At 37.6% G+C, this 20,063-nt stretch overlaps 3 protein-coding genes across 3 annotated transcripts; all 3 read left to right on the forward strand.

Moving 5' to 3' along the window:
* Positions 1-582: 582 nt before the first annotated feature.
* On the forward strand, positions 583-2,734 carry GCK72_022314 (uncharacterized protein; the record flags this gene model as incomplete). The annotated part of the gene is made up of 6 exons (XM_053734753.1): positions 583-726; positions 780-1,161; positions 1,568-1,911; positions 1,960-2,016; positions 2,095-2,354; positions 2,434-2,734. The coding sequence occupies 6 exons, from the start codon at positions 583-585 to the stop codon at positions 2,732-2,734; spliced, it is 1,488 nt and encodes a 495-aa protein (XP_053578319.1).
* Positions 2,735-13,581: 10,847 nt separating this feature from the next.
* GCK72_022315 (uncharacterized protein) lies at positions 13,582-13,881 on the forward strand (the record flags this gene model as incomplete). The annotated part of the gene is made up of 2 exons (XM_053734754.1): positions 13,582-13,721; positions 13,767-13,881. 2 exons carry the CDS (start codon positions 13,582-13,584, stop codon positions 13,879-13,881), a joined length of 255 nt encoding a protein of 84 aa, XP_053578320.1.
* Positions 13,882-16,852: 2,971 nt separating this feature from the next.
* Positions 16,853-17,896, forward strand: GCK72_022316 (uncharacterized protein; the record flags this gene model as incomplete). The annotated part of the gene is made up of 4 exons (XM_053734755.1): positions 16,853-16,867; positions 16,963-17,031; positions 17,078-17,137; positions 17,660-17,896. The coding sequence occupies 4 exons, from the start codon at positions 16,853-16,855 to the stop codon at positions 17,894-17,896; spliced, it is 381 nt and encodes a 126-aa protein (XP_053578321.1).
* Between the last annotated feature and the right edge of the window lie 2,167 nt (positions 17,897-20,063).

Genomic DNA, 20,063 nt, shown 5'->3' on the forward strand with positions numbered 1-20,063 from the left:
TTAGAAGCAATTCTGAAAAAAATATCTAAACCGGGCACATTTTCGATGAAAAGTGAAAAAAATACGAAAAAAGTTGGAAAAAGTGTCAGTTGTGAAGCCGGGCCTTCAAAACTATGCGGAAGCTCTCTCTGTCATTGCTGAAACGAGGATAAAGTTCCCAGATAAGCTAGTGGTCCAGACAGTTCTTTTTGTATTTTATAATTTTATCTCTTCATTGACAACTATTTCGAGCGACTTGGCCAAATTCTAAGTTTTCTGGCCCAACATATTTGAAAAAAGCCCTTCCAAAGCGACCTAATAATAGTGAGGTGCCTCCATGACTTATCTTATCTTGTTGTGGTTATTCGATATTTCTCCTGCTCCAACATCATTTTTTCCTCATTTCTCCTTTGATTTGAACTGCTCCTCCATTCTCTCCAAGTTCTTGTACCTCCTCTCCATCCATTTCATCTTTTCTATTGATTCTTCAACAATCTTATATTTGTAAAAAAAGTGTTACCCATCGCTTATCCTAAATCAACTCATTTTCAGACCCAAGAACAGTGTGTCTGCAGCGAAAAGGAGCTTGTGGTATAGAAATCAATGATTGCTCCACCATCATCACCACAAACCGAGAGCTCTACTGAGCCAGAATCCCCTGTCGGGTCACGAGCACCGACCCCAGCACCGACTCCGGCTGCAAGACAATCATCTGTGAGATATTCGACATGTAGACCTACTAAGAAGGTAAGAGTTTCGAGAAAATCAAAAAACTTAATTAACTTTCTTTTTTCTTTCAGAGACTCACTGAAGCTGATCGGCTGAGAGAAATGGACTTTGGTCCAAAGGAAGGAGGGAAACTTGGAGGCTTGGAGGTAGTTTGGTCTACTGAAAAACGTCGTCGTACTACCACGCCAGCGTTCGAATCTCCAGCAAGAAACGTGTTGCCAAGGCGTGAAGCAGAGAAGAAGAAGGATATCGATGACACTGGCAAAGAAGAAACAAAAGAGGAAGATGAAGAAATAAAGGAGGAAGATGAGGACAAGAATACTCCTGGACCATCAAATAGACCATCGACTTTCCAGGTGACAAGGAAGAGAGAAATAACGTCAGTGACTGATGGTAACGAGAATGGAGCGAATAATCCAAAAATAAGTGGATCGAAGAATAAATGCCATAAAGGTGAGAAGGATTATCCAGTTGAGGAAGCAGCTCAAGGAAGTGAGAGGAAGGAGGACTCATGTCAGTAGAAGATGGGGTTAAAACTTTTTTATAAAATGTTTTTAAAATGGGTTTTTTGTTGGGATTTTCAAAATGCGCTTTTGCAAAAGATGTTAATTCATCAGCAAAAGCTTTTACCTAAGTTTTTGTTTGTAAAAATACAACAAAAGCAAAGTTTGGAGTGTCGTCGATTCTCCTTTAGGAGAATTATCCGAGGGTGAAATTCATCCGAAAAAAGTCGGAAAATTATCCGTCGGAGAATCGGAAAAGTGGTTATTTGATTTCTCCGAACAAGCCTGATGGGGTGTTGAAATTGCTCCAGTTCTCACACCAGTTTAAAGAAGTCCAGAACCGTGATATGTTTCAGATTCAAAATCTCCCAAAACTGAGCAATCCACTGCACGTAAAAATCAGGCGAAGATGTTGGGAATTGCACCATCAACTCCACGAGATCAATCTGAAAGTGAAACCAATCCAATCGACGTGGTGGACAACGGCACTCCAGAAGAATGCCACGTCCCCCAAGTACATTCAAGCCGACCCACACTAGTTGCCAGAAAAGCCAACCCAGAGTCTATGCAACAGCAACAGCAACAACAACAAGCACTTGAGCAACAGGAACGACAAAAAGCTAAACAACAACAGCAGAGACCTCGTCTTGCTCATCGTCCTGTCAGGCCAACGGAGCTAGTACTTCTCAAAGAGCGAATTGTAAGCATTCTGACATGTATAAAACCAATAAAATGTTTTTTTTTTCAGAACAATCCTGAATTGTACATTCCTCCATACTGTGATTACAAGTATAATAATTGGACGGTAAGTTTTTCAAATAAATATTTGAAAAAATATCTAAATTTACTTCTAAGTAACTTTCACAAATGTTTGATTTTTTAGCCTGTGGATCTTGCGGCCTGGGTAAAGAGTGTCTTAAAACTTAATGACTCGGATCCAGTGCTCAAGAAAATAATTGATGAAGATATGGACGGAAGATCATTGGAACAGTTCGTGAGAGAGGGATCGTTGGGTCTCAGAACTCTTGGCCTGAATGCTGGACGTACCATTGCAATTGAGGCTGCTGCAATCTTGGTCATCAACAATTGCTCAAGAATACAATATCGAATCGAGATGGCTAAATATAATCGACAGATGAGATCGTATGCAATGAACCGGGCGGCATGGACCACAAGGAGAGCGTGGACTCCCAGGAACACCAGGTCCCGTTGGAGACTCTAGAGATAACGGTTTTCCAGGATTAGCCGGACGGCCTGGATCACCAGGACAACCAGGAATGCCGGGAACCAAAAGAAACTCCAAAAGCGACAATGGGGAACAATTGCAAAAAGAGCGCTTCGAGGCCGAGAATGAATTAGATTTTGCACAACTCCACTGTGCCAATCCTTCTGGTCCATTCAAGGTCTCCCAGTGCTGGACCGAGATACTTTTTTCTAAAAAGTGCTGTCGGAACTCCAATTTCTTGACTGGACCACACATTCTGATTTACTTACAAAATCTCTGTAAAAACTATGAAATTTAATAAATTATAAGAGAAAGTAAAGTAAAATATCATTTAATTCATTTTAAATCCAGAAAATTTCGGAAAAAATCCGCGAAGAACTGAAAAACACATTTCGCATCGGGTACACTGGAGCGTGTTTATATAGCGCTGAGAAAGTTGTTATTTCCAGAGTTTCCAAATCTTTTTCAAAATTCTCAAATAAAATCTCAGTGATTTTACAGTACCCACCCGCTGCTACCAGTAATGTGCAAACGAAAGAGGTCTGGGCTGCGTCAGGGTTTATTAGTAAAACATAACCTCAAGTTTTACATTAGAGGGATGAGGGACAGGAATACATGAAAGAGAGTACAGAAAGAGAAAAGCGGAGAGAAGGAAAAGTGGGATTTCATGAAAGATCAAAACAAAAACGAGATTTACTGACAAGAAGCAACTTGAAATGGTGTCATGGCGACACTTGAGATGTTGGTGGATGAAGGAGTTAAGACGACGTTGACGTTGTTGTGTGGCTGGGCGGCGAACACTGAAACCAATAATGTTAGAATAGAATCATGCGATCAGAAGATATCAAAGCTCACATAAGTGAATGGAACAACACTAACTTACCTTCACTCCAAACTTGTGGACTCCCCATCATTGAGTTGACGGAGAGCGATCTGCTTGAAAAATTTGTTGACCTCCTTGGGCCATCTAAAAATATACTTCTGATTATTGTCTAGTTATCATTGTGGATAAAATCACTCACGCGTCGGAAGCCTGATTGAAGGCAAATATTTTGACATTGCCAGTTTCCATCTCACATTCGAATGTCAGATCTCCGCCTTCTTTTTTGATGGCTTCGATCTTCTTCAAGGTGCTCGGGTTCCCACGTGGAATTGGGGGAATTGGGGCAGACGCTGCTGATGTCGACGGCTGTGGCAAAGCCGGACGTGTGCGCTTCGGTGCTGGAGGTTTCTAAAAAACATTTTCTTGGAAATTTTTTAATGTAAATTTTTAGAGTACTTACCGGAGTTTGTTTTGTGGCGGTTTTCATCTCCATCGAAGCGGCCGGGTTCCCACTTGGAACTGGAACAGACGCGGCCGATGGCTGTGAGGAAGCCGGACGTGGACGCTTCGGAGCTGGAGCTTTCTGGAAAAATTTTTTTTGAAAGTTTTTCAAAGTAAATTTCTTAAGTACTTACTGGTCGTGGAGTAGCATGCTCCTTTTCAAACTGCTTAACGAGGGAGTGGCAGTTTAAGTTGGAGCGTGGCTCCCATGAGTTCTCGGACTCTGGGAACCCCTGAAAATCAATAATAACTATTGGTTTATCTTTTTTCAAAAGTTTTTGCATAAAATGTTTTCCAATTTCTAAATACTTACCACCCACTTAATGAAGTATTTTATTACTCCATTTTTTGTCGTCCTCTTCTTCAGAATTTTCTCGACGTCATAGTTGGTGGCGTCGGATTCATCGTCGGATTCATCGTCGGATTCGTCGTCGGGTTCGTCGTTGGATTCGTCGTCCGAAGACTGTAAATAATTTATTTAGCGTTTTTAAAAATTGTCTTGGAAATTTTTCAAAGCTTTTTTTTTGTTGTACTTACTGGTTGTGGAGGAGCAATCTCCTTCTCGTATTCCTCCACCAGATCATTACAGGTGAGGTAGGAGAGCGGCTCCCACGAGTTTTCGGACTCTGGGCACCCCTGAAAATCAATAATAACTATTTTTTAAGTTTTTTAAAAGTTTTCGCAGGAAATATGTTCAAATTTTCAGAATACTTACCTCCCACTTGATCAAGTACTCCACTTTATTGTTTTTGATCCTCTTGCCCACGATTTTTTCGACGGAATATTCCTTGTTGTCGGACTCGTCGTCGGATTCGTCGTCGGATTCGTCGTCCGACGACTGTAAATAATTATTTTAGCTTTTTGTCTTGGATGACTTGGAAGTTTTTCAAAGAAAATTTTCAAATTACTTACTGATGGGGGAGGAGCATGAGCCTTCTCGTACTCTTCTACGAGGAGAGGGCAATTCAAGTGGGAAATTGGTTCCCAAGTATTTTCCTCCATTGGGAAGTTCTGAAAATCAATAATATATATTGACTTATCTTTTTTTAAGAAAATGTTTTCAAGTTTTCAAAATACTTACCTTCCACTTGATGAAGTACAGAACTTCATTTTTTCGAGTCGTCTTTTTGTCGATGATTTTTTCAACAACGTATTCGACGTTGGAGGACTGTAAATATTTTTTTAATTAAACATAACTTATTAAATACGACTAATTAAAAAAATTAAAAATTCTTACCTTTCCTCCAGCAGAACTTCCTTTCTTTGGCGGCATTTCAGAAATGAATGAAGAAAAAATTCGAATCGAAAACGAGGGAAGAGTGAAGAGAAAGAGAGTGTGTGTGTGTAGCCGCAACGCATCTAGCCGCGACGCGTACGGTGTTCCCTTGGAGGACACCGGACAAAGCTGTGGGAAGGATAAAGGATTAGTACACTGAGAATTGTAGAACATTAACATTAGAAATGTCATTTTTATGGGAATTATGAAACAGTGAATTGAACATTTTTAATACTACTCGCAAGAATCCCTGGAAACTAGTAAAAGTCTCTAAAAAATAGTATTCAATAAAGATTGCTTATTGCTTTGTCAGCTCACAACTTTTGGATATTTTTTGGATACCGAGTATTTGAAACAAGACGTGTTTACGAGTCTGGAAACCGAATGAGTCAATGATATATAAACAGATTGCACGTGGTGTTTAAATTCCTGATAAAGAAACCTGAGCTTCAAACTTAATTTAAAGACATATCCGGAACTTTGGGTGGCAACTTTGAGAGAATTTGGATACTTCTCTTTCCACCCAGATATTTTATTTTAATCCCCTCAGAACCCAAATGATTTCCTTCGTATACTGTCTCTGAAATCTTTCAATTTTTTTGAATTTGTTTCAGTATAATGATCAATGTTGTGATTGTTCGTCTTCCCCCTTCTCAAAAATCCTTTTCTTCTCTTCGGAATGAATACGCAGCCTTGGTTTTTCATTTTTCCTTTCTTTCTTCTCCTTTCATCTCCAACGTTCCAATTCTGTTTCTTCCCTCTCTCTCGCCCGACTTGCATGGCCGCGCTGGTTGACGTCTCCTTGGAACGCTGCCAAGAAACACCAGCAGTCCGGCCGGGTGTCTCTACGTTCCTGTTGTGGCCTCCTTTCTACAGCTAACGAAGGCCCGTGTTGGATGGAATGAGAACAGGGGCAGAAGAAATAGCAGGCGAGAAGAGGAGAGTGCAAGAACACTGGGCGAACGAGAATACGAGGTGAGCAGAGACAATATTCACGCTGCCAAGAAATGTGCGCACGATGAGGAGAAGAAAAAAGGAGTATCAGCGTCCAATGCAAGTGTGAGAAATAATTCAGCATAAGAAAGAAATAAATTCCAAGACAATTCCATAATGTGAATGTGAATTCCCGAAACAGGACGAAATGGATGTCTAAACGATAGGAATATGGTTCTGAATCTGTATGACATGATGCAATTGAGCAAAATTAGATTCTGCAACCGGAAGAGATCTAAACAGGTCTGAAAAATACATATTTTTGGCATTATGTGTGAAAATAGCTTTTTCAGAGAAACTTTTATAAAATTTCCGGCGAGAAAGCAGCAAAAAATACACAAATTTGCTTTTTCTCTCAACGCTATTTATCGTTAAAATCGGTATCGTCTCCAGAAGTTCGGGCATCAACAAAAGAAAATTTCCAACTTTTTCCTAGGTCTTTTCACAATCGGTACACTACGGAAAAAGTTAAGATAATGAAAAAAAACGCGGAATCTGGAGATTGCTATTTGAAAATAATTCATGTCCTTTTCTCAAATTTCTACTCCTACTTTTTTACTGTGCTATTTCCTCGGTTTTAGCCGTGTTTTTTTCGCTTTTTCAATTATTTCTGGCGTTTTATCAATACAACTAATGTTTGTTTTAGAAAATAGAACTAAATTGTCAACGGAATTTTTGATGTCAAGAAATTTATTGATTTGACGGGTGTTGCAAAAGAAAAAGGAGTGTTTCATCGAAAAAACTGAGAAAATTGATCATTTGCCGTTTTCAGAGTTTTGATAGTTGTTATAATGGTCTTATCTGCTGCACAACTCAAACCATCTGCCAATGAAGAAGATTCCTGAACGTCTGGGCGTGTTATATTCGAGTGTGTTGATTTTCGAACGATTTGTTTAAAAAATAAGAGGAAAACCTCACAAGTAGATGATGGACAACAAAATCTAGGCTAGTGCTCGTTCGAAAACAGGCAAATCTTATTTTCAAACACTGCCATATTATCAAGTAGCTGATTATTTACGTTTTCAGACTAACTAATTACGTTTTCAGAAAACTCGATGGCCTTCAACTCCCCTGTTTTTCAAATATTTGAATCTTTAATTGGTGGAAAAGCTGGATGTTGGTGTCAAACAGGGAGTGCTGAAGAAAACTGCTCCCAAAAAGCGGAAAGTGCTAAAGTTTGAAAGAATCATGGATATTTGCGTTTGATTATTCAGAAAGAATAAAACTTGTATTTAAGACTCTAGATTTCCAGATTGGATCTTCGGTTGGATTGAACGACGGAAATAAGGAGAACTAATAACGGTTATGAGAAAATGACCGTCAGCCATGCACTTACTCCACTAAATCATCTTCTGAACGTAGACAATTACCAGAGACAACACGAACAGCAATCAAAAAGAAAGAAGATGATAAAAAAGAAGATCTTCAATCAAGACCGGCGCCGAAATCAGATAAAATCCCTGGAGTTGGATCAAAACCGTAATCACTTGTGACCCAACGTGATGCTCCGAGTTCTGCTGTAATTGAGGACTTCCATGCAGGAAGAAACAAACCGAAAAGAGGCAATCAACGCTTTCATTTGTGTGCAAACATTTAATTTTCTTCAAAAAAATCACATTGTCTTCTATTTTCGTTCCAATTTCTATCATTTTCAACTCTCAAACCTTCAATTTCCAGCCCAACCCGCTTTTTTCACTTCATGCAGCCACTCAAAAAGAAGCTAATTTTTCATTGTTCCACGTGAGAAGCCGTTTTTTTTAAATAAAAAATTTCAACATGTGAATGATCCCTGATAAACTGTTTCTCTTTCTAAAGAGAGGTCCTCTGTGACCGTATTTCCCCTCGCGGGTCTCGCCGCGATTTGACCGATACAACGCATGCAGCGCTCTTTTTCTCTGCGTCCTCTCGTTTTTCCTCTATCTTTCTCTCAGTTTTTCCATGGTTTTTCATTAATTTCAAAGCTACTTTTGATTTTTTTCAGATAAAAAACTATCGGCAAAAAACTTGAGACCCAATTTTTTCGAATTTTGATTCGAATTTTTTTAAAAATTTGATATAAAAAGGTGTTTTGCCTGATTTCTCTAAAATCGATAATTTTTGCGTTGACAGTCATGTATTTCACCTCTTTTTTTTAAATACGTTCCCGTGATTCTAAGCATTTTCATTTATTTTGTGATGAAAGCTTTGTTTTTTCAGATACCCAACTCATCAGAAGTATGTTAAAGCCAAAATTCGAAAAGAACCGCTGAAAACAATACTGGTGGATTAACTGGAGACCACTCACACATAATTTCTGTAAGTTTTTTCTGCTTTATAGTTATTTTGAATTTGAAATTTAAAAAAGTCGCTTCTCGGGCACCTCTTTAAGATTTAAAATAGCCAATTTCAATAGTTTTCTTTGCAGAACTGTCGGTAGTATCGATGATCTGCAATTTCCTGTCTGGAAAATGCTTCCGTCCAAGTGTTATGTTGCAAAAGCACCTTGGATAGATATATGGATGTGATTTAGTCGTTTATGTCAATTGAATGCTGTGAACTTACCGGTGAAAAAACATGTCCGATGGAGAAACAGGAAGATAACAGGAAGACTGATAAGAAGGAAAGTATTTCACATCTGATTCTAGAGAATCTCCTGAAGACGTCGGTTCTGGAAACAGAAATGACAAGAAGCCGGTGAAACAAACACATGGAGACCTGGGATGTGAGCACATCAATTAAAATGAGATGTTTGAACGATTGGAGCTGAGAAGGAGGCGAGAAAGGGGATGGAAAAATGCTCGGCGCCAACATGTTCATGATTTGGAAACGTCAATCATGTCGAGAATGAAGGCATTCAACTCAGAGTGAAAGTTTGATCTGCTGGAGGCACGGTTTTGATGCGCATCTAGCGAAAATGTGTGGAAAGATTGAAATTGTAATAGGCTCCGCTCATGTGACGATTTTCATAACCCAATATAGATTGAGCATTGTTTCAGTTTTCTAGTTTTTGCTTCAGTGAACAGTCAAGCGGACGGAGCGTTCTAGCCACACGCTTTTCAAAGCATTTAATTTATTTTTTTTAATCACATACCATTTTTCAGATGGGCTACACGAAGATCAGAGAACACGAATGACCGATATCGATTGTCTCCTTCCGATCACTGACTCGGGACAAAATTTCAGCCACACCATAAACCAGCTCCGATTCCGCCAACAGTTCTCCCACTGAAGGCAGGAACAGCTCAACTACTTGCTCCCGGTTATTGCTGGAAGTAGTTTCAATATTGAGAATGAATGTATCATGAAAATTCACGATTATAGAACACCATGTATTCCAAACACTAAGGTCCCTACGAGATGTAAACCGTTTAATTTTTCGAAAACTGTAAGTTGAGAAATTTTCAATTCTGGTTTAATTCAAAGACCTTTCCAAGCATGTTCTATCAAAAACTAGAAAATTATGTATTTATTTTCAGTCTCGCTGGTGTTCGTGCTTTTGGTGGAAAAAGGAATAAGAAAATTTCGACCTATTTGTCGATCATCTCATCAAATACCACGCTCGAGTGAGCTCAAATTGTGAAAAAGAGTACTCGACTATCAAACTCACGTCTGCACGGATGCAATTGCCAAAAATCGTCCGCCAGGCATGAAATCGTTTGGAACTTGTCCGAAATGTTGGCAGATTTTTTGTTGATCGCATCAAGCACGTAAATTTTTGTTTGTGGCGCCCTCGATCGTTTTAAAGAAAGAAAATGAGTCAATAGTGTGCCTAGCTGCCACTATGCGTCAAAGGTGCGCCAGATACTACAACAATTTCTCTATGCCCGCCAAAGACTTTTAAGATCCCTTTCCAAAAGCAAAAATTCCATAAAGGTGCCCAAGTGAACTATGAAAATTTCACAAAATGCGTCAAAGGTGCGCCAGAAAGCGATTTTGCAGCATTATTAGACGATTCAGGCGACCTCACTTGTTTTCTCGAATAGCCCTCAAATTATCCTTTTTATTTGCAGCTATCTAACCTCATGACATCGTTCGCTGGTGGACTAAAAAGAGTAATCATTCGCATGAACATAAATCGCCGACAACGTTATTAAAACGAGAAGTACAAGAAAGTATGTTTTCATTTGCCAGCCAAAAGAGCGTAGAGTTGTTATCAGCAGTGAAGAGAGAAATATTCCCATGTCATACGGAGTACCAGACAGAAGGATTCCTGTCAAGATTGAAAACAAAATGGAATCGTTTTGTCATGAAATTCACCACCAGCAGAACAACAACTGTGTCACCGGACCGATGAGACTGTAACAAGTGGAAACCAGACAAGAAGTCGTACCGCTGCAAACCCGGATATTTTTGATGACAGTGAAGAAAAGATGAAGATTGATGGCACTGACTCCGTTTACCTACGTGATAGAAAAAATTAGACACCACCACAATGCTCGGCGTTTACCTCGACTGTTCCCAAACCCTTGCCAGCTGCTTCATCAACTTTCCAAAGTTTAAATGGATTTCCTAAAACATTTATTCTTTCACATACTCTATTCTCTGTACTGTTATTCTATCATTCTTTACCATGAGTTGAAGATCTCTGAAAATCTGATCTAAGAGGTAAGCTTCTCCTAAAGACTCTCTCTCTCCTAAAGCTAAGCGGTCAGTCAAATCGTTTTTCTGTGTATTGTGATTACACCGATTAACTGACCATTCAGCTTGATGTCTGGAGATTTTAATTGTTTTTCCAATCAGTTTTTAGAAATGTGTGAGAACACGCTATCATTGCAATTTAGTTGAAAGCTGTTGATTGTGATATTGCAGCAATATTAAAATTTTTGTGGATAAATAAATTAATTTATGACAAAGGTGCGCCAGAAAGTTCTAAGCTCATCAAAAGTTCGAAAAAAAGTTCGACACTAACCAAGGTTCTGTCTTTTTCATACGGTTTTGAGTCGCTGTCAGGGTTTCTTGGCTCTTTGTGTGAGATGAATATATAGTGGGCGACCGGGTCGACGAGAAGAGGAGAAGGAGGGAAGAAAGAGGAGGGGGAGCGCAAGAGACGATGAGAAAAGTCTCTTGACAGAGTTTTTCAAAACCAATAAAAACGAAGTCTTGTTTTCTCTGATTTTTTTAGCAACAACACGCGTTTGCCGACTGTTGTGGAATCGCGTTCAACCACACCGCACTCAAAAACCATCTCTGAATCGGAAGTCACCTAACTGATGGTGTCGAGTCGTCTGGATATTGACAGAGCGATGTGGATTAGGATTAGTGGATCAGTTTAGCTGGCAAAAGACAGGAGGACAAGATTCAGTTATTTGAGGCAAATCTCAACATAGTGATAGCAATTCCGAAAACAAATAACATGAGAACGTGCAGACATTTTAACGAAATTTTCCACATTTCTTGATTGGCAGTTCAACGAATACATTTTCATTTTTGACAAACTTTTTTTTTCACGGAGACAACTAAGAATTTAAAATCAAACTTTTAAGTCGGAACAACTTTCAAACTTTCCATCGCTTGTATTGAGCTTTTTAATGAATTATGCTAACGGCAAACTGATCTTTCCAACGTGCCATAAAATTTATAAAGCAAGAGAAGGGAACACAAAAAAGGGAAAAGGGAAGGGAGGGAGAGTCAGGTGGCATGGTCCGCGGTTGTTCTTCACTTTGCGTCATAATCAGAGATGGCGCAATTTTTTGAACAAACGGTTTTTGTTGTTGCGTGGTTGTTGCGTGGTTGTTGCGTCGTGTTGCGTGATGGCAGAAATCGTGATGAGAGAACCAGAAAAAGTTTCATTGCGTCAGTAGAACAGGGAGCGGAAGGGGGTAACGCTCCGCCCATTGTAGAAAGGGTGCATCGTAAAGGAGAACGTGGTCAGTTCTACACTAATAAGGCTAACTACTGAATGATGGCCGAAAATTTCCTTTTTGATTATTATTGAATACCTATAAATTTCTAATTATGTGGATGCTTCGGAGGTAAGACATTGTTTCAGAGTACTAGTAGCTTGCACTTTTCTCGGAAATTTCTGGTATGAGTCATGAATCCCATGCAGGTTCTTCAACAGCCGTATCTCTACTTACGTGGAATTTAACCCGACTGACCCCCCAAAACTTGAGAGTTTATTCGCTCATTCGATAGATTCTACAAAAAAAAAACACAAATCCAAAGGATTGTCCGATGACTAGATCTATCACATAGAGATTTTTAGAAAAAATATGTATTTCAAAGTTTTTTCATCAATTTTTGTCTACAATGTTTCGGAAAAGTTTACGGTTTTGTTATAAGCTACTTTTGCTCTCAAAATTGTCAAAAACCCAAAAAATTGTTCTTCTTATTGGGGGTTTTTCTATGAGTTTTTTGTAACAGCTATAGTTGACTTTTTCAGCTATCACATAATTTATATACGCAAATTTTTATTTATGTAAACGAAAAAAAATAATAAAATGTTGGATTTCGATAGCCAAAACGATGTACAATTTTTCAGAAATCAGCTCAACTTTTTTGGATTTCAGACAAAACTGTTAAAAATTTTTGGGCGATTTTGTGAAATTTAGAAACTTTCCAGAAAGCAAAAAGTGGAGACCAGGACTGTTTTTATTAAAAAACAAGTAAAAACACTGTTTTTACTATAGTTGTCAAGGCCCGGGCCGGGCCGGGCCGTGCCGGGCCTTGTCAGCGAAATCAGGGTTCGGCCCGAAGGCCTGGGCAAATTGGCGCGAAAGTCCAATTTTTTCAAATTTTTCAAATTTTTTTGAATTTTTTTGCGAAAAAGTCAAATTTTCGACTATCAGTCATAATTAGAAGAAAATCTGAGAAATAGTCAAAAATGGTCACATTTCCGATGAAAAATTGAAAAAATTTCGAAAAAAAAATTGGAAAAAAAGGATCATTTTTTGAAGCCGGGCCTTCGGGCCGGGCCGGGCCGGGCCTTCGGGCCGGGCCGGGCCGGGCCTTGAAAAGTTTCTACCGGCCGGGCCTTGACAACTATGGTTTTTACTTTCTCTTTTTGATGTGCCGCTCGGGTAAAAAAAAAGCGATTTCTCAAGTTTTTGCGATTTTCGAAAAATGTCCAAAAATATTGTGAAACACGATTTTTCGTTCCGATTTTTTGTGTGCATAACGAAATCTTTGAAATAAATGTTTTCCCAGAAATTTCATGCTAATCTAACTGATCTGAAAAATGTATTGACCAAAAAACCAAAAGTTTACAACATTTTTAACGAAGCTGTATGTTTATAAGTTGCTGATAAAAATGTAATTTTACTAGTTTTGTTGCTAAAAAAGGAAAAACTCTGCATAAGATTGCTCAAAAAATATACATTACTAGTTTTCAGACTCGATCGTGAATGTTCCACTGAAACCACAACAAATATGCTGAAACATATTCTCAAAAAAGGAGAAAACGCTTCTTTTATCAGTCTCCAAGATGTCTGCGAATCACTTTTTCATATACAGAGCAGAAATTTTCAAGAGATATATTCGTCAGCATTCATATAAAACAAGTAAGAATCCCATTCCTTGAATTCAACCATTCCTCTAATCGATTTTCAGAACTCTGAGTATACTCACAGACCCTATGATTCTAAACCCAGTTTATGACCTCAGTCTTTTTCAAATCAGCACGATCTTCTATCAGCTTCAAATTCTACCAGATGAGGAAGTTCTGAAGGAGTTGTTGAAAAAATCCGACGAAATAGATCGAAGATTCATCGAATGGTAACAATTCGAGGTTCTTTCAGAGATCAAAATATTATTTTTCAGGGTCACGAGTACTAGCGAAAAGACCAAAGATACTCCTTCATGTAGCTCGTCAGTTGTCGTGAACCTATCAGATCCCAATAGTCCAGATAGAAAAAGAAGGAAAACCCTGTCATGATTCAACGTAAGAATAATATCAATTTTATTTATTCGGAAGTGTCATTAACTTGTTTTTAGAAAAAATATGCCAATAATATCCACGACGCCATCAACGTCTACATCCATGAATCCTATTAGATAGAGAATTTTGTTTTATCTAAGATGAGTCCATTTTTTCAAATCAATTTTTTTAATTTAAACCTGTTTTTCAGCTAACCGCCCCCGATACCGAAATCCAACAGATGTGCTTTGTGACAGTGATGTTGACTTCAAGATCAGACGGTGTCGAATATCCTCCATTTGTGAATATGCGTTATAGCCTAGAAGAATCCGGAAGAACATCGATTATCGAGATTGATTCGAGCTTTCATTATAATTTTATCTTACTTTTATAATCATATTTCTTATATAATTAAACTTATAATAAACAATCGTAAGGGAGATAAAATGTGTTAGCTTATGTTTTAGAGTATAAACAGGTCTAGAGCCGGTTTCCAGTTCAATGAAGAGTTACCGTAACCCTCACTCAACTTGAGCATCTTTTTAGCAGGTTCGTGGCAAATTTAAGAGGTTATCACGATGAATCTCTGTTGTAGGCGATGCGTTTTACATTTCTCTAAGGGTTACAATTTAGTTTTTCAATAAAACTCGACAAACAGTGTCTGCAGGCACGGGAAAGTAAATTTCGACATTCATTTTAGGAACATGCGGATCTTAAATTCCTAGCAAACTGCATGGTTCTGCGTTTGTGTCGGTCCGAAAGCGTGGACGTCCTTCCAAAATAATCTTCGCCCCATAATCTACTGAATTACAACCAATGGAGAGAGTGTACCTCCCAAAGAAATTGTTTCTTTTGAAATTTGACTGAATGATGAGTTTTGTGAAGTTAGAGTGTCCATCTGGCATTTTTCATTATCGGCCGACAATTTTCTGCGACCCATCAGTGTGAAAACCAATAAACCAGCAGAAAACAGAGTTTTAATATGAAGAATTCAAAGAAAAATCAAGGAATAATGGAAAAATTGAAAAGTGGCGTATCATTTTGGGGATTGGAAAAAACGAAAATATTGAAACATTGGAATTTTCTCAGTTTGCTATACCAAGTTTGTTTTTGTTATGAAACTAATAAATGTTACTTATGAAAAGTTCTCAATACGGTTATGGACGAGAATTAATCATTTCTCATTTTTGAGATTTTCAAAATTTTGAAGGGTGGCGTTTCATTATGTGGAGCACTGTAGTTTTGAGTTAGAGGAGAATGTTGATGCTCAATGGTCGCTCAAACTCGGTACGTTACTTGAGTTTTTAGATCTGTATAATCAATAAAGTGTTTTCATATGTCAAAAAAGGAATTTATGAAAAAAATGACCAAAACGTCGAAAAAGCTCTGCAAGCTGGGTAAGTTTTAATTTCATTTGCCATATAACGTATATACTATTCTAACAAAAGAGTCAGTAAAATCAGTGTTATTCTACATGATTACAAAGAAGGAAAACCAGGATCTTCGAGGAAAACAAGATGATGTCATTCCGTTTGACTAATGATAATCAGCAGAGAAAGTGGTGAGCATATCGAACAAAAACATGTTTTAGTTGATAGAAAACAGTTTCTTTCAGGCGAGAAATAAGCGTCCAAGCTCTCTCGTTGTTCTACGCTGCACTTCTCTTCCTTTTGATTCCCCTTCCTTCTTTCTCTCCCTCGCTTTTCTGTTTTCTCTGCAACTCATCGTCATTTTTACAGTAATGCTCTCTTCCCTCAAAATTTTCTCTCCAAACCTGTTTCGAACAATTAATTTTTTCACGTATTTCAGTTAAATTGTAATAGTCTTTGATAGATTCAATAAGATTTTCAGATTTCGGAGTCTGTGCTCTGCATTGAGGTTTTGAAGAAATAGAACATGTAGGCTTTTTAAAGATATAATACTTAATGATCTTTCACTGGATTAAAAGGAATCTACACTAATATAAATTCTGTTGAGTTTCAGAAAAGTTTGAAAACGTATTTTGAATCTAAGGAACGTGATTTCAGTGTTCTGTATGGTGTTTGTAGGTGAGATCCGCTGAAGAGGAAGTGTTCCTAATGGTCATTTGAATATTTACACCAAATGAAGAAGGGGAAGGAAGGGAGAGGCCGTGGATGTTCTCACTTTGCGTCATGTATTGCGTTGCGTTGCATAATAAGAGAAACTGTGAGTTGAAGGGAGGAAAAAGACTGATTGAGTCAGTAGAACAGATCGGCAAAACGCTCCGCCCATAGTAGAGAGGATACTTCACAAATATGACTGTAGTCTGTCACCATCCCCAAGGCTAACTACTGTATGTAGGCCAAAAAATTATTTTCTGATTATTATTGACTAACTTTTATTTTCCAATCGTTCAATATGTTTTGGAGGTAAGAACTCAAAGAAAATAACGGTTCGCATCAAATTGAGATGCCAAGGAGACGAAACACCACATTAGAAAAAAATTAGTTTATTTGTCTCCTTTTCCTCTTCCCTTCTTTTTTCAATTGGCCTGTTTATGTTTTTTTGTTCTCAGTCTTGTGGTGAAAACGCGCCCCGCTGATGATATTTAATGTAGGGGAGGCAATGACTCATTCAAAACCTCATTTCTATCATTTAATCCCCCTTTGAGCGGCAGAGCTGCTCTACCCCGAACTTTTTATGTTTTCCTTATGATTTTATTCGAATTCTAAATGGTGAGTGGAAAAAATTGAGAAAGAAAAAGAAAAATTCGCAATGGTAGTAGCATTAAATATCAATTTTCTCACAATTTACAATGTTTTTGAGTACATTTTGGATTAATTAGCCAAAGTTCTTTTTTTGCAGTTTTTTCTAGCTTATGGGAACAAAAACTCGAATTAAAAATTAAATTTGTTTTTTTTTGTGCGGAAGCCGAACTTTCAGTATAAGTTGATTTTTAGACAAACAAGTAGGAGATTTCAGTATTTTTCTAGATAAATCCTATAGCGACACATTCTGAAAATTACAGATGTGTTATAAAAAGGTAAGAAAACAGCAACTGAGATTCTTTTTCACTCAAATTTTTTGTATTTAAGTTATTATGGTTATTAATATTATTAAAGATTTGTCATCGACAAGCAAGAGGGACACGTAGAGCCTGCAGCCGACACAATTCCTCCAGCCGGGCACACCCATGTCAAAATCTGGGTAAAACAAAACCTTGCCACATCAAAAAAAAAAAAAAAATTTTCAGCCTGTCGTCGAGAACGTCATCCTCCCCACTGGCAACAAATGGGACTACGAGGAGTGGACGGTGAGTTTTTTTTTTGTTTGGAAAACTGTTGAAGTATGTATCCGTGAGGGTACATAAGTACAAAACTTTCTGACTTCTTTTGAAAAAATAGAAACAAACTGTCTTGAAAACTAAAAAAGAGGGAAAAGCTGGTTTTCAAAGGTAAATTTGACGAAAAAAGCGGTTTTTGAGTGAAAAATGTTGAAAAACCAAATTGTTGGGTTAGAATAGTCTATAATGAAGCTGAAATCGCCTTTATTCGGCTCTGCTGGTTTGAAAAACAAGAACATCAAATTTCCAGAAAAAATTGCGTAATTCTTGGTATTTCAAGCTGAATTTTTTGAAAATAACAGTTTTAGCTGAGAAACAGCGCGAAATCGCATTCTCCAGCTTGAAGTTGTCAAAAAAAGGGTCGATTGCAGTGGGAGATCCGAAATTTTGACTTAAATTAGTTTATTTAAAAATTGTTGTTTTATTTAAGAGTACAATTTTCAAAAAATGACATCAAATCAACCAAAAGCTCAACAATCTACAAATTTTTAGACCGCCGACATCTTGGACTGGCTCCAGATATTCTACCCAAACCCCGAAAGGGCAGAGATCATTGCCCAGAAGGGAATCGATGGATCCCATCTCTACCGATGCTTCCTCGACCGGGCGTCAAGCATGGCCTGGTGCAAGGAGGCCAAGATCAGCCCTGGAACTGCCATGAAGATCCGGATGACCTTTGGCAGAGTCCACAACATCATCTGCGGGTATGAGCAGTACGATGAAAAATGAAATAATAATTTTTTTAATTTGCTCTCTGGTGTTTTGTTTTTATAATAACAGTAAATAAATTTATGTTAATCTAAACTGAATTTTCATTGGTTTATGAATTCACCTCTCAACAAGGAATTGGTTTACTACCAATAACTACCTACAGCAACTTTTTTCAGGAGAAACAAGCAGCTGGACATTTGAAATATGACCTGATCGTTTCTACTGAATGATGACTTATTTTAAATGTGACAAAACATTAAATAAAACAAAGTAATTGTTCAACTGTAGTAATAAAATATGTCAGCATCTCAAACAAAGAAGGAAAGACGATTAACATGTTTTGATCAAAGATTTTTCAATGAGAGTCAGGTATACAAAATTTAGAATGTTATGGAATGAAAAGACATCTATGAAGACTTGCAAGAATATTAATTTTTATCAGAAAACTTTAGAAATTTAACTGATTTGTAGAATGCACTGCTTGTAAAATGCACACATATTTCACTACTTCCTAGAACCGGTTTCTCTACTCAATCACTTTTTTATATCCACTTAGATCGTCAGGAAGAGATAAAAAATCCGACAACACAACACACAGCAATAAAAACGAAACGGCTACGTTATGGGCGAATGATAAGGAAGAAGACTCAAATCCGTATAATCATTTTTCGGGAACAGACATAACTCGATCGAAACGAGAAACACTCCGGATATAGCATAGGCTGATGATAATGGGAGACCGATTGAGAGAGTGTATTTGACATACATCGAGACTTAACCGGTTATTTCTGTGCGGTATATAAATGTCCACAGACAAAAAAACAAAAGCCTTTCAGATCGGCTATCGGAATGCTGGTCCCAAGTTTTACTATTTTTTTGGAATACTAAATATATTTATTCTTTTGCTGTGTAGTTATTTTATTTGATGAATGGTTCTGAAATGGTGAGTTTTGATTTTCTGGTACAATTGTTCATTGGATATAGTCTGCATGGATTAGTTTTGATGTAATAGAATTTTTTGGCTCAATTTTACTGACTTAAATATCATACACATTCGGAAAATAGAAATGGAACAGTATTTTTTTGGGAAGATATGAAATCTTCAGATTTAATTTTGGAAGAATGAATAATTCGAAACATCTTCATATTTTTGTCTCTATTTCGGCTCCGTTCCAAAATCGGAGGCCCATTGTAAATAGAAAATGTGCTCGTTTATAAATGATGAAAAATTTCCCATACAAGCAGCCGAAGTAGTGCATAAGTCTGAAAACCATGTTCTAGCTACATCGATGATAACACAACTGCTCCTACCAGCGACATATCTGACGATGACTCCAGAACCTACCAATCAGGTTTCTTCTTCGTTCCTGTACCTCTTTCAGGTTCTTCCAAAAGTGTTTTCAAAATTTTTTCGTTGGCCCAAAAAACCAAATAAGAACCTTATATGCGCTTACCAGACCAGTTTGAAACATTAAATTGGTGGACGAATGTTGGTTGTTCATCATAATCGGCGGATTTGACGTGAGTCATTCAGATGTGCATGCAAAAAATATCAACTATAATGTTACAGAAGATGTGGCTACAGCTACTACCGAAAGAAATAAAGCTAGAAATGTAAAACGACATTGTTTTGGGATAAATGAATTTTGGTAAGCCGCAACTCTCTCGAAAACTTCAAAAACAAAGCCAACTTGATTTTTCAGGACATGCCGTTAATGCTCTACAAAAACCATGATGATATCGATAGGAGGAGATGGCGGATGAGAGTTTTGATCTTGTCTCTGACATTTTACTTTGATTATAACTAGAACATATGAAGAATTTTATTTATCAATGAAACTTTGAAAATAACAACTTCAATTGATTAAAAAAACCGAGTAAAAATATTGAATTCTAGATTGATTAACTATTATTTTCTGAATTTTAATACAAAATTCAAAAAAATTGGGGAGACACTAGGTCGTCATTTCCTCTCCTAAAGTACCCGTCATCTACCTGTTCAAACACCTTGTTTTGTTTCTTGTATGAATCCTCAAATCCGTTCATTTTTTTTGAACAGACATAAAACGGAACTAACAAAAAACATTGCGGATATAATATCGGCTAATGATAATGGGAGACCGATTAAGGGAGTGTATTTGACATACATCGAGAGTTAACCGGTTATTTCTGTGCGGTATATAAA

The sequence above is a fragment of the Caenorhabditis remanei genome, chromosome X (assembly GCF_010183535.1).
Source record: "Caenorhabditis remanei strain PX506 chromosome X, whole genome shotgun sequence".
NCBI lineage: Eukaryota > Metazoa > Nematoda > Chromadorea > Rhabditida > Rhabditidae > Caenorhabditis > Caenorhabditis remanei.